Source organism: Alexandromys fortis, unplaced genomic scaffold (genome assembly GCF_014885135.2).
Source record: "Alexandromys fortis isolate MF-2015 unplaced genomic scaffold, M_Fortis_MF-2015_v1.1 scaffold_7, whole genome shotgun sequence".
NCBI lineage: Eukaryota > Metazoa > Chordata > Mammalia > Rodentia > Cricetidae > Alexandromys > Alexandromys fortis.
This window is the reverse complement of record NW_026067920.1, coordinates 2,597,047-2,610,465: the sequence shown is the minus strand read 5'-3', so window position 1 is coordinate 2,610,465 and position 13,419 is coordinate 2,597,047. Positions and strand designations below refer to the sequence as shown.

General features: G+C 51.7%; 1 protein-coding gene across 14 annotated transcripts in view; it reads left to right on the top strand.

The window, feature by feature from the left end:
* Ablim2 (actin binding LIM protein family member 2) overlaps nt 1-13,419 on the top strand; it is a 121,453-nt gene that overhangs the window by 92,350 nt on the left and 15,684 nt on the right. For 9 of the 14 annotated variants that reach the window (XM_050141211.1, XM_050141207.1, XM_050141204.1 and 6 more), the window contains 2 exons: nt 3,905-3,957; nt 4,525-4,663. In XM_050141211.1, coding sequence (XP_049997168.1) covers nt 3,905-3,957; nt 4,525-4,663 — 192 coding nt within the window. Of the gene's footprint in view, nt 1-3,904; nt 3,958-4,524; nt 4,664-12,634; nt 12,697-13,419 lie in introns of all 14 variants that reach the window. The other 5 variants (XR_007591461.1, XR_007591460.1, XR_007591459.1 and 2 more) reach the window with 1 other exon arrangement.

The following is a 13,419-nucleotide window of genomic DNA, read 5'->3' as shown; positions in this document are numbered from 1 at the left end:
TAGCTCTGTGCCCATAAAGAGCATTAGAAATTTGGTACCCAGTGGGGCATGCCTAGCAGAAGTTCTTGAGGGACATGGGACAGGAATGTAGAAAGTCAGTCATTCCAGAGCACACTTTGACACAGGCCTATGGGCCTCAGAGGAGTTCCTCTGTGTGGTCTGGGGGACACAATGAGCCTCTTTCTCTGGAAGAGGGACACTGGGTGAGAGAGAAGCCAGCAGGCAGAGGTGCCAGCTCTGTAGCTCTTCCTCTGATGCTACTGTCAGTTCTGGTAGCAGTCAGCACACAGATGCCATTCCCTCAACTTCATAGAAAGAAGCCCAGTACCTAGAGATGCCAGAAGCTTTCACTAATTTATCTAAGGTGTGGTTTTTGAGCATCCACTATGTGTCTGGCTCTACTTCAGAGCTGGAGCCATAGGGATGGCGAAACATAGCCTGCCCTGTGAAGCAGAGTCCATAAAATTGCCCTGAGATCATATGATCAAGTACATCCTTGTCCTACGAAGCTGAAAATCTGTGGAGTTGCTCCCAGTGTGTATGCATGCATACACACACACACACACACACACACACACACACACACATGCACACACATGTGAACACGGTCATTCTCTCTGAATATAATTCCAAAGCAATGCAAACTGTACAGGTTGATGCTTGATATGTGTTGGGCAAGGTAAGAGAAGTCTTGCTCATGGGTCCCGTTCTTGGAAATCCAGTCTGGACCTGAGTAGAGAAGCAAGACCCCCATCCCCACCCTTCTGGAACCCTGAGACCTGAGGAGAGACACCAAGCCCCAGAGCCTCTCCCCTCCCCTCCCCGTGTGTACAGAAACACCACCTACTAGTGATAGTACCAACCAGGTGTGACTAGGGCCCAGCCATCAACATGTGTGTGTAGACACTCACCGAACTTGACAGGGATGGTTCTGTACTGATGGCCGACAGAGTTCCAGGAGAGACCAGAGCTGAGACTGTCTGATGGCCATAGACTGCCTCTGGGCACAGTCAATGGCCCCCCAGAAGCCAGAGCTATGGAAGGTGTAGGTGCCACCAAAGGCAAGCTGCTTGGCTCCCACGGAAGCTCTGGGCTGTGTGCATCCATCCGCTTTCTGCGTCCACTGTTGTGTTGGAGGTCAGTATGTGAGACACTCCAGGAGGCGCCAGCCACATCAGATGTGCTGTGACCTTGAGCATCTCCTACGGGTTGCTCAGTGGAAAGGCAGATTTGTGTGCAGGTCCCTGTGAGCAAAGGCAAGGCCCTGTAATGTCTACACCTTGCAGGGAGAATGAAGTCAGTCAGCTGAGGCTGAAAAACATCATGTCTGTTTTGTGTTCATGCTCGGGACGGGGCAGGTGCAGGGGTGAGGCTGAAGGACTAGGTGACAGAGGCCCGATATAATGGGGTCAGGGCAGCGTGGATGAATGTATGCATCAGTGAACAAAGAAATGGAGAAGACAAAGAGGGGTATGCATGGGTGAGTGGGGGTGAATAACTGGAGAGCTGTGGATACAGGAATGGGGGAGTTGGATAGTGGATGCTTGGTGGATAGAAGATAGTTGTAGGTGCATGGCTTAGTGGATGGGTGTGTGGGAGATGGATGGATAAAAAGGTGGGTAGATTAGTGCATGGCGGATGGATGGAGGAATTGATGCTTGGTGGGTATTGATGATAGATGAATAGATAGATGATAGATAGATAGATAGATAGATAGATAGATAGATGAATTTAGATGATAGATAGATAGATAGATAGACGATAGATGGATAGATAGATAGATGATAGATAGATAGATAGATAGATAGATAGATAGATAGATAGATACATACATACATACATACATACATACATACATACCTTAGTGGATGGGTGGGTGAGTGGATGGATAAATTGGATAACTAATGGCTGCCTTAGTGGATAGGTATAGATACGTGAGCAGAAGCATGGGTTAGTGTCTGGGTGGGTAGGTAGGTGAGCAGGTGGGTGGAAGGATAAGAGAGTAGACAGAAGTGAACAGATGGGCAGCCAGAGGGACACATGTGTGTCACATGAGTGTGTTCAGATTTAACTGAATTAGAGGAGGAAAGGAGGGAAGAGCTGCCTTCAGATTACCTTCAGGGTTGACCTCTGGCCTAGTCCTAGCCTTTCAAAGCTGTAAACCAGCCTTTGTATTCTTAGACACCATCTCACCTGATTCTTGTGAATTGGAGAAGGTAGAGTGGCATTTTCCCATTTTACAGATCAGGAAACTGAGGCTCTGAGTTGTTATAGAAGCAACCTACAGACAGTGCAAAATACTTGGTGAATTTGTCTCTGGCCCGACACACTACACATCTGTCACAGCTTGTGGTGTTTACAGAGGACCCTTGTCAAGTCTCCACAGAACATTCTCAGCAAGTGGAGGAGCATTCTGGAGCCCTGCGTAGCACTATGCTGTAGCGTGTTGGCTAGTGTGTTACCCGTGGCTTTATGGAATCTTGAAAGCCCACGGCTGGTTTACTGGGGTGGGATCTCACAACCTGAAGAGCCCCTCGCCTGGAGTCTCTGGCACAGATGGTGGGGGCATAAAAATCAGTTCTTGGAGTGGCCACAGCTTGTTTGTCCCTGTGCCCTTGGCCAGCTGCTGAGAGTCAGTGCTGGTGTGTTAGCCACAATCGATGACAGCCATCCAGTCACAGGAGTCTTGCTGCCCACCCCTCTGCGTCCCTCCATTGACCCTCCCCAGCAGGTCTGTGGTTAATTCTCTCCTGTATGTGGAAAAAGCAGAGGGTTTGTTTTAATCCCCCAAAAAAGGTCTCTCCCTGGAAGAGACAGGCAGCGTGGGTCGGGGAGACACAGAGTCCTGATGTCTAGGATGGAAGTACTCAGTTTACAATTTTGGCCCTATCTTGTCAAGGTCCTGTAGCCCAGTCCCCAATGTCCAAGCTCTCTGACCTGGTGTCAGTTTTGTCCTTGGTGGTGCAGGAGGCAGGGCGCTCCAAGAGACGGGCAGGGCTGAGCCCACCGCAGGCTGCAGGTAAGAAGCCCGCCTGCTCTCCTCCCTGAGCTAAGTAAGCCCTAGCTGGGTAGGACCCCTGGGCTTCCAGCCACTGCTGTGTGCACAGGGTTGGGGTAGGTCTTGGCAGGTCCTGGAACATACTAGCATGCCTTGCATGGTTTCTCTGTTTACTCCTGGGAAAGGGTCAGCCCAGTGGGATGACAGAATGCTGCCCAGAATCTCTTGGCTGTCATGAGGGTGTGAACTCTTGCTCCAAGTGGGCTCATCTCCGGGTGTACTGGTGTTCTTGGCTGTTTCTTGTGGACTCCTCCCAGTGGCAGAGTTCAGGGCTGGGCAGGCAGAAGGTAGCTCAGTGGAACAGGCAGGGGAGACTTCGGACTTTGACTGTCTGAGTTCATGTCACTCTCAGCCCTCTATCCATGCTGGCTCATGACCTCAGAGCAAGTCACCTCCCTGAACCTCAGTCTCTCCATCTGTGAGATGGGCCAAATTCCAGTTTTGAAGAGTTCATGTTGAGAAAGAAGTGGTGATACCCAAGAAGCATGCAGCTGTGGCTGGCACCAAGGGCTCTGAGACTGAGACCTCTGTCCCTTCAGGGTCCCCCTCACAAGGTCAAAAGTATACCTATCAAATCCAAGTGAAAATGTGACTTCGTCTGAAAATGTGACTCCATTTCTCCTGGTTGGAGGTGTGGCTGGTGCTGCGAAGAGGTGTCACTTTGCTCGGGACATGCTCACCTTCTGGGCCCTGTCCCTGAGGAGGTAGCTCTAGTGCATCCTGGTCCGAGAAAGGTGTTCATTCTGTTGTCCTTTTCCTTGGCTTTCTTTGACTTTGGAGCATGATGTAAAGCAGGGCCCCCAGGACATGGCGAGCTGCCTTTACAAACGGATTTTTCCCTTCCAGCCACCAGGCGATTGGAGGTGGAGGACGGCACTTTTGATCAGGACAGCAGGAAGGTAATGCGGTGGGCCACGCTCCTGCAGGGTGGAGCTCCAGTCCTCTTTCTCCGCCCCTGAGGTCCTGGGAGGCCCACGGTGGGAGCCACCCCCACCTGCCTCCTCCTGCACTCGATATGAGCACACTCTCTGCTAGTGTCCTGGCTCTGCCGTGCAGCCAGGTCATGGCTGTGACTGAGGAAACAAACCCAGTACACTCTGAGGTACTTGACATGAAGGTTCTAGAACAGCTTGGTGGGTGCTTTTTATAAATGGCCAGAGAGTAGAAGGTAGGAGACCTTACTGATATACTCCTTTGATGTGGTCATGCTGTGAAAACGGCCAGAGAGGACGTGAGGGCAGGGGCATCACAGCAGCAGGCTGTGGGCAGCATTTGGCCATTTCTCCAGCTGCTTGACAAACTTGCAGAGTGTATGAGCGAGACACCCTTAATAGCAAGGCTGGTATTAAAAGCAGCGGGGGTCAGCTTGTGAGGCAGATGTACAGAAGCTACTAGAAGGTTCTGGTGAGGTATGTTCACCATGGCAGATGACTTCAGTGTTCCCATAACCTTCTGTTCCTCTGCAGAAGACTACCTGGCTGCTCCTCAAAGGGGATGCAGACACCAGAACAAATTCTCCAGACCTGGACAGCCAATCTCTGTCCCTCAGCAGCGGGGCTGAGCGGGAGCCTCTGCCGAGGATGCCTGGGGACGGCCTCTACTCACGTGAGTGGCTCCTCTGATGTGCACTGGACACTGCCAGCCAAGGGCCCCTACTGAGTGGGCCCCCAAATCTCAGCTTTCCTCCCTGAAAACACTGAAACCAAGAGAAGGCACGTAATCCCAGCATTTGGAAGAATGGGGCAGAAGGATTGCTGTGAGTTTGAGACAGGTCTGAGTTGCATAGGGGGGCTCTGTCTCAAAAAATAAAAATTAAAAGCAAAATCAGCCAAAGAGCAATCAAATGTGAATCAAGCCAGCTAAAGAAAGGTCTGAGCCCTGGCCTCACCCACCACCTCTGCAGTGACGCAGCTAACTAGTGTGCTCACAGTGCCCCCTCGTGGCTTTCTCCGAGCTGGCAAGAAAGCAAAGAGAACAGCACTCAGAGCCTCTTTCCCTGGGTGGGTGGGTGGGTGGGTGGGGGCTGATGTGGTCATGGTCAGGGGGCGAGACCAGACCTGGAACTGGTACAAGGCACTGTCCTGGTCCCTATGACATCCTGAGCAAGGCACTTGGAGATTCTAGGAGATATGGCCTGACATCACAGGCAACAGCTGATGTCTGCCTAGCCTTGGGGGTGTTGTGAAGTCTGGCTTGGGGGTGATTCTCAAGAATGGAGTAATTGCCCATTGCATTGTTCACTGGAGATGCTGTAGGTCACAGGCAGAGCCAGCACAGGATTGCAGGCGGACTCAGGTTCTCCCAGAAGCAGTTTCTGGTATCTGCTGAGTGGGGTGGGGGGTGGGGGTGGAGGTGGCTTGTTTTCTGTGCCTATGGTTGGAAATGGAGGTCATGAGAATCTCCGTGGTGTGAAAAAGCAGAACAAGCACCTGGCGTCATGGTGGCACCAGCTGAGTGTAATCTGGGCTCTCTGATGACTGTGATAGAGACCAGAGCAGCAATGCTGACTCATTGGGCCCTGGGCGTGCAAGAGGGCTTTGGTTGGCCATCAGTGAACAGTCGGGCTGTCCCCACCCACCTTCCCTCCTGACCATGGATGGCACTCTCTGACCACTGCATACGGGAGGTGCCCTGCAGCAGAGAGAGGAGTGGAGATGCAGTCAGCTGGACACTGTGACTAATCGGCAATGGGACTGTTGTTCCGTGTGCGGCCTGTGTAAGCAGATGAGGTCCCTCAGGATCTCAGACCGTGCACACAGGCTGATGTGAACATGGGAGGGTCCCATAGGTCTGGGTCCTTCTGTAGGTTCTCTTAGGGGAAGAGCTAGCTGAAGGCATGATGAGAGGAGGTGGAAATCCCACGTGCCTGCCCGGGCCTACTGGGGTGGCCACATACCCTCTCTTAGCCCTCTGTCCCAAGAGTCCCTGCCCCAGATGCTGTCCTCCTGTGGCTGTGCACGAATGCTTTGTGGTACTTGAGTAGTGGAGGCCCCTCCACAGAGCAGGGCATAGGGCTGCCCTTAGCTCTCACTGCCCCATGTGGTGTCTTGGCATCTAGGCATTAGCTGGGGGCCAAAAATTTATGTTGGTATTTCAGGATGGTGCTTTTCAGTTTCTGGTCTTTGCTCTGTTAGGGAAGTGCCCTGTTCCATTCCCACGACCTCACCCAGACTCTCCCTGTGTTGGCCAGCCTGTGCCCTCAGCAGTTCCCACTGGAATGTATGGACTGCCTGTGGCTCAGACTGAGGGAGCAGGGATGCAATGTGGGAAGATGCCCAGCTACAGATCCTCTCGGGGTCCCGCTTCTGCTCTCACTATGCTGTGTGGCCTGTGCATGTGCCCTTCACCCCTTGTAGTACTTTCTCATCTGCAGATGCCAGAATGAGAATGTTCATCCCGGGCACTTTTGAGTGGGGTTGTCTCTGTGAGGCAGGCTGTTCCAGGTGTCTTCAATGGTCACTCCCACAGTGACAAGGACTTGCCTGCCATCCCATTCCTCTGCTGCATCCCTGCAGCAAGCCAACACGAATGGTGTGGACAGGAAGTAGGTGTTATGTGGGTGCACCTGGCCTGTGGGAACCCAGCCATCTGTGCTTGGTCCCATGCCACCTGTTATGTGCCAACAGCCATGACTATATCCTCCTGCCTCTGCTTCCCCCTGATGTCCTGACTTCAGATTTCTTGAGCAGGAAGCCCACAGGGTCTAGCATTGCACCTGTGCCTTTACCTCCATCCCAGCGGTGCTGTACAGTCCCACAGGGCAGCAGTTCTCTGCCAGGCTTTTCTGCCCTATCAACGGGCATGTGTTTTATTAGAGATGTGCTTGCATTCCTTCTGTATCCTATGCGGGAACTTCCTGGCTCTGTGCAAGGGCTCATTAATGTCTTCTGTCTGCACAAAGGGGGACAAGGTTGGCTTTTCTCATAAGAAGAGGGATTGAAGGCCTTACAGAGAGACTCTAAGCCCCCAGTCTCCTCCGTAGCTTGTACCCTGTGGACACATGTCCTCTGGGTCCCACCTTCATGACCTTTCTTGTCCTATCCTCTTTTTTGTGGTCTCTTACACACAGATGTGAATACAAATGTGCACACACAGACACAGGCATGATAGTGGTTTAATTCAAGTACCTGGGCTGTAGAAGACACTGCCAGAGGGTTTCTGTGGTCCCTAGCAAGGCCCCAAAGTTTCCAGAGAGTAAACCCTTCTTTTACATCACCAAGTTGAGAGGAAGTGGGAGGAGTAGGTTTGGGATGGCATGGGCCTTGGGGCTTGGAGACAAATGAGTCTCTTTGACTTAGCATCCAGGAAGTACAGGGAAGACCTCAGCAGAGGCCACTTCACCCCAGACTGGCCTGTGCCTTCACCGTTGCCGTCACCTCTGTGCCCTCCAACATGAGGCCCCTGTAGAGCGTGGAATGATGAAATGTTCTAGTCTCTGCTTCTTAGCTCACTGTCCTCCCTCTCAACCAGTCAGCAGCAGCCAGCTACAGGACAGGATTCTGTGACTCTCTTCTTCTCAGGAGGGAGGGAGGGAGGGAGGGATGGAGGGAGGGAGGAAGAGAGAGTGGGTGGGCCAGATTTTCTCTCATCCCTTTGACCCCCGCAGAGTTCTCGGTGAGAAAGCTGCCCCGAAGTCCCTTGCCTGTGGTACGCAGAGCAGGCTCCTTATGACCTGTCAGTCTCCTTGGAGTACTGAGGGGGACGGCCAAGTGCCTGGTGGTAGAGCTGTGACTGACACCCCTAGGCAGCAGAGTCCACAGATATCAAAACTGGAAGATCTTTGGCATTTCCAGTGCCAAATCAGGGTCCAGGTGGGCAGGTAAGTAGTCCAGGCACGGAGCACACAGACCTTGGATACTTTCTATGTCCCAGCCCTGTTCTAGGTGCAGAACCAGAGCAGGGCCTGAAACAGAAAAGGCCTCCTGTCCTGTGGCACTGCAGTGAGGTGGGGCGAGTCAGATGGCATATGCAAGCCGACTGCTAGGGCATGCTGGGAAATGTGTCATGGGAATATAGGAAGTCCTTGGGGAGGAGGCCACTGTCCAGCAGGCCTCAAGATGTGGTCCTGAAAGCAATGAATGCTTGGGAAGGGATGATCCAGCTGAGGGTAGAGGCAGAGCTAGCAAACCGTTTGACCATGTCATTGCTACCAGCCCCCACCCCACCCTGTGCAATGACAGCCCCAGAGGACTTTAGCTTTCTCCCTTGAGCTAGGACCTAGATGGATGGAAGGTGATGGCTGCCAGCATCTGCATTAGCGAGGTATCTGGGCAATGCATAGCATATGTGAAGGTTTGGAGATTGACTTCTGCAGAGCTCTAGGAAGGCAGACACAATGGTATAGTGTGAGAGGGACTAGCCAGACACAAGATGGGAGTAGGCATGGCTTTCAGGAAAGAACTGAAGGCAACTAATACGTCCAGGAAACCCCAAGAGGAATGGACACAGAGCCCTGAACCTGTATCTGGGCTCAGCGGGTAGAGCCCTAGCAAGGCACACTTGAGTGACCTTGGGTCCCTGGCAAGCCTCCATGGTATGAAATTTCCTTATATGTAACAACAAGAATGATCTGGGGACCTGCAGGATGAGGGGCTGGCACCTGGGCGTGCAGTCCTGTGAGGACGTCCAGGTGGAACACTCAGACTCACATGCCAGGCTGCAGCGAGCCTGCAGCTGCCAGCTCAAGCCTTTTCCACCAGCGTCTGCTTCTACAGCCTAAATCGCACGTGCTCAGAGCCATTGAGTGCTGCTGTCCAGAGCTGAGAGGAGCTACCCTGCACAGAGCAGGCAATGACAGTCATGTGCTGGACCCCAACAAAGGCATGGTGGCCTTCTGTGGCTTGCTGGTCAGTTGTCAGAAGAATGTTCTCTGGTGTTGTGAGTTCCCACTGCACCAGGAACACACCCTATCGCTCTCAGTCATGTCTTGAGTCTTCAGTGGTTTCCTAACCTCTTATGAGCCACTCTGGAGGAGGACAGAGCCAAGAACAGAGCCAGCTTCAAGAGCAGTCAGCAGCATGCTTTATAGTGGCTGTGGGTGGCCTGAGAGCTGGTGTAGGAGTGCGTGGTTAGGCTAAGCCTGGGCCTAGCCCAGGAGTTAGCAGGGTGTCCAGTGCCTAAAGGGCCTGATATAACCTAGGATCATGAGCACACAGCTGGGAACTTATTCGGGGTCCTCTGTCCTCTGTACCTGTCCCTTCTTGTGCACACCCACTTCTCAGTCATATCCACATTTGGCCACACACTCTTGAAGGCTTCTGACCATATCAGATATGCAGGTCTATAAAAGGCCTGCTAGGGTCATTTGATCTTTATACAGGTCACTTGATCTGCCTAGGCCCCAGCTCCCTTGTGTCCAAGGCACAGAGGCCCTTGAGCACAGAGATGACACTCTGAATATGTGAAGGGATTTTAAATACAAAATTTATCTGTTCTGTTGTACATGGGACTCTGGGACCTTTAAAAATCACACAATAGCCAATCCCTCCCTCAGAGAGATTGAATGTGGCAAGACCTAGATAGCACCTCAGAGAACAGGAACACCGACAGTAGACACGCCTGTCTAGCTTTCGCTGCTAAGTATACCTGAAAGAAGGGGACTACAGCAGAGCAAGCAGCCACAGGATGGGAAGGAGAAGGAGGCTGACGACCCCTGCAGTGTCACGGGATGGGGATGGAGCCTGCAGGGAGGAGGTCCAGAGTTTATCACTAGCATCTTCTGCCTCCCAGCTGGTGGGACAAACAGACAGGGAGCTCTATCAGGAATCATGGTGGGCACCAGCAACCCCAGGCAAGTCGAGAAGAATGGAGTAGCTTATGAGTCACTCTGAAAAACAATGATCATGGGAATCAGTCTGTGTGCCCGGCCCCGCACACTGGGCCCAACAGAACCGTGGTGTGCCAAAATGTAAGACTACCCAAGATCCCACCTCCTGTCACAGCAACTGAATATCCAGGACTCAATCAAAAGATGATCTGCAGCACCCAGAGCTGTGGCGTTAGTACTGGAATGAGAAAGAGTCCCCAGACCAGAACACTGGTGAGAACTGGTGTTGACATCATCTGACAGGGATTCTATGACATCAGTCAGAAAGATGCTCCAGTCAGCAGCTGTGTCGAAATTGGAATAGAGAAAGGGTCTCATGGAAGAAACACAAATTACTTCAAAAAGGAATCAACTGGGAATTGGTATTGAACTGAAAAGTAAAATAATGAAAAACCTGTTGTGCGGGTACAGGGACAGAATAACTGATTCCCACAGTGGGCATCAGGATCTTCGTTCTGGTGTGGACAACGGAGAGAAGGAAAGCAAGCACCAGGGAATCTTGAAAATAGTGGTCGTGTCTGTGAATTCCCTGAAGGGGAGAAAGAATGGGTTAGAAGCTGGGCGGTGGTGGCACACGCCTTTAATCCCAGCACTAGGGAGGCAGAGGCAGGCAGATCTCTGGGAGTTCGAGACCAGCCTTGGTCTACAAGAGCTGTGGACAGGCTCCAAAACCACAGAGAAACCCTGTCTCCAAAAACCAAAAAAAAAAAAAAAAAAAAAAAAAAAAAAAAAAAAAAACCCCAAAAAAAAAAAAAAAAAAAAAAAAAAAAAAAAAAAAAAAAAAAAAAAAAAAAAGAATGGGTTAGAAACATTAAAAGCGACAGTGGCTGAAAACATGTTAGACTTGGCAGAAGATGGAAGCTTGCAAGGTCATGTGACCGAGTAAACCCCACAGAAGATCAATCAGAAAAGTCCACTCTAAGACGTGCTTCTAAACTTCTGAACACTAAACACTAAGGTTTTAGAAAAAAAAATCTTGAAAGTCCACAGCGAGGAGAGCGATGTCATCTACAGGAAGCTCTAGTTGGTGGCAGCTGACTCCATGTGGAAACGACGGAGACCTGAAGCGAGTGGCATGTCTTCCTGTGCCAACGGGAGGCCTGTGAGTTCTACATTCAGTGGGAATGTACTTCGGGATGGAAGGCACAGGGACCTTCTCAGGTGGGGGAAAGCTGAGAGAAGTTGTTACCTTAAAGAGTGACCAAGGGACCTTCTCCAGAAAGAAGATGATAAGTGCACAGGCTCAAAACCTCAGAAAGAGACAAAGTCTAGGCATAGAGGGCAGGGTGGCGTGGCCACCAATCCCCTTCTCAAGTTTCTTTCTTTAAAAAAATTGCTTTATGTGTATGGATGTTTTCCCTGTATGTATGTCTGTGCATTAATGTGCACACAGTGCCCACAAAGGCCAGAAAAGGGTTGTGAGCCACCATGGGGTGCTGGGAATCAAACCCTGCACCATCTCTTCACCCCCATCTTTCCAACTTAATGGGAAAAGTATGACCAGGGCTGGAGAGATGGCTCAGTAAGAGCATTGCTCTCTTGCAGGGGAAAGAGCTCAGGTGCCAGGACCTACACTGAGCAACCCACAAATAGCCATAACTCCATCTCCAGGGCCACTGACCTCCTCTTCTGACCCATGGGTACCAGCAGTGAACATGCTCAGACCCTTTCCCCTCTCCCAGACACATATACATAATTAAAACTGAAATGATTTTTAAAAATTGCTCAGCCCTGTCTAAGGCAGTTGTTAGGGAGGTGGGAGAAACATGTGGCCTATGGAAAGAAGGTTGCCACTGCATGGGAGAGGTTGAATATTGAGCCAGGGAAGGCCATGTGCAGTGCCTGACTAGAGGGCCAGAAACACAGTTGAGACATTTGCTGTTATTGTTCATCCAAAGGGCCTGGGGGGCTTGCAGAATCATAGGCTTCTGATGCAGTAGGGTCTGAGCAGAGCTGAATCTGTGCGAGAATCCACACAACAGACAAGTTCTTCATTGCTGCTAGCCTCCTCTTGGAGGAGAGAGACATCTAGCCCCTTCAGCTGTCATAGGCTCCTGACTTTCCTCAGTGGGTCCTTTGGGAGGAGGGTCTCTGAGCTCACAGGGCACCACCTGGCATGCTCAGCAGCAGGGCAGACAGGACAGGTGGCAGTTTTGTCCTTGGTGCTGACGTCAGTCCTCAGTGGACACTTCGGTGTGAATGTTGTGGGGGTGTGGCCCATAGCCCCCTGCCCCTTCCTTGGCTTCCCGGGAGCTCCCATGACATTTGGCTTCATGCTAGCGAGCATCGAGGACCCCTGTGTCTCTGCCTGGCTCATTTCATTTAAAGAGAATCTAGGAATCACTATTTGGACTTGAGATTCACCAACCTCAAAGATCCCCAGCCCCATTTGACTAGTGGTGGCCTGTGGTGGCCATCAAAGTGCAGGATGGCCACAGTCATACCTAGCATAGGATGTCTGAATCTGGGTAAAGAGCTAGGCCTGGGTGGTGTGATACTGAGGTTTTTCCTGAAGTTGAGTACCAGCTGGGCTGGGCCCCATTTCAATAATGTTTCTGGTATTAATAATTGGTTCAGATCCCCCCCCCATGTTTTGGGGCTAGAAGGTCACAAATAAGGCAGGCAGATTATCTTTAGGGGCCTCTGCTTATTCTCAGCTGCCTAGTCCTGTCTCTATTGGAAGAGTCATGGGTCCTGCCCTCGCCTGGCCGGGGTGAGTGCGTGACGAGGCTGTGCTGTGTCTGTTACAGGCTTCCCTTATTCCAAACCCGACACTCTCCCAGGACCCAGGAAGGATGGCCTGGACCTCCGGGTAGGTACTTGGACCCTCCCCACCTGTGGGGCACTAACCATCACTTGCTGCCTACCTGCACTTGTCCCCATGACTTTGTGACAGCCAGAAAAGACAGGAATCCTGCTTGCCCATCTGCGTTTGCCTGACGCTCTGCCCCAGATGCTGCCACCGGAGCCTTTTCCTCATCAAGAGTGACAAAACCGCACCTGGCCATACTCTGGCTTCTCTCTGCTGTGCCCCGGAAGCCAGGGGGAGATATAGGTCACCCAGAGTGACTAGGACTGCTTTGAGATGCTCTTCAGCCTCACCTCCTTCTCTAGTGGCTGGATCCAGTCAAATCTGGAATGTTAGAGTGTTTCTGTGCCCGTGGCGCCATAACCATCCCATGTCACTAACGTGTGGTCACTAGGAACATGTCCTTTATTGCCTTTCTAATTTCAAGACCCATGAATGCAAGTGCAGGAGGCCTTCAGCCTGCCACCCCAAAGAGAGCCTGGCATGTGCCCTGGTCCAGTGCCCTTCATGAGACGCCTATAACCATGTTGGCTCTCAAAGAAGAGCTGTAGGCTGGGGTGTCCTAATGATCCAGAACCCCCAGGCCTCACATAGGCACACAGCTCCAGGAGAACCTCCATCACCCAGGGAGCTTTGCCTAGTGTCAGGAAGTTTGTATATAAATCAAGACAATTCACTTATCAAGAGAATCAAATAGGTCTGTGTGTGTGGTGCTGGCGTGGTCTT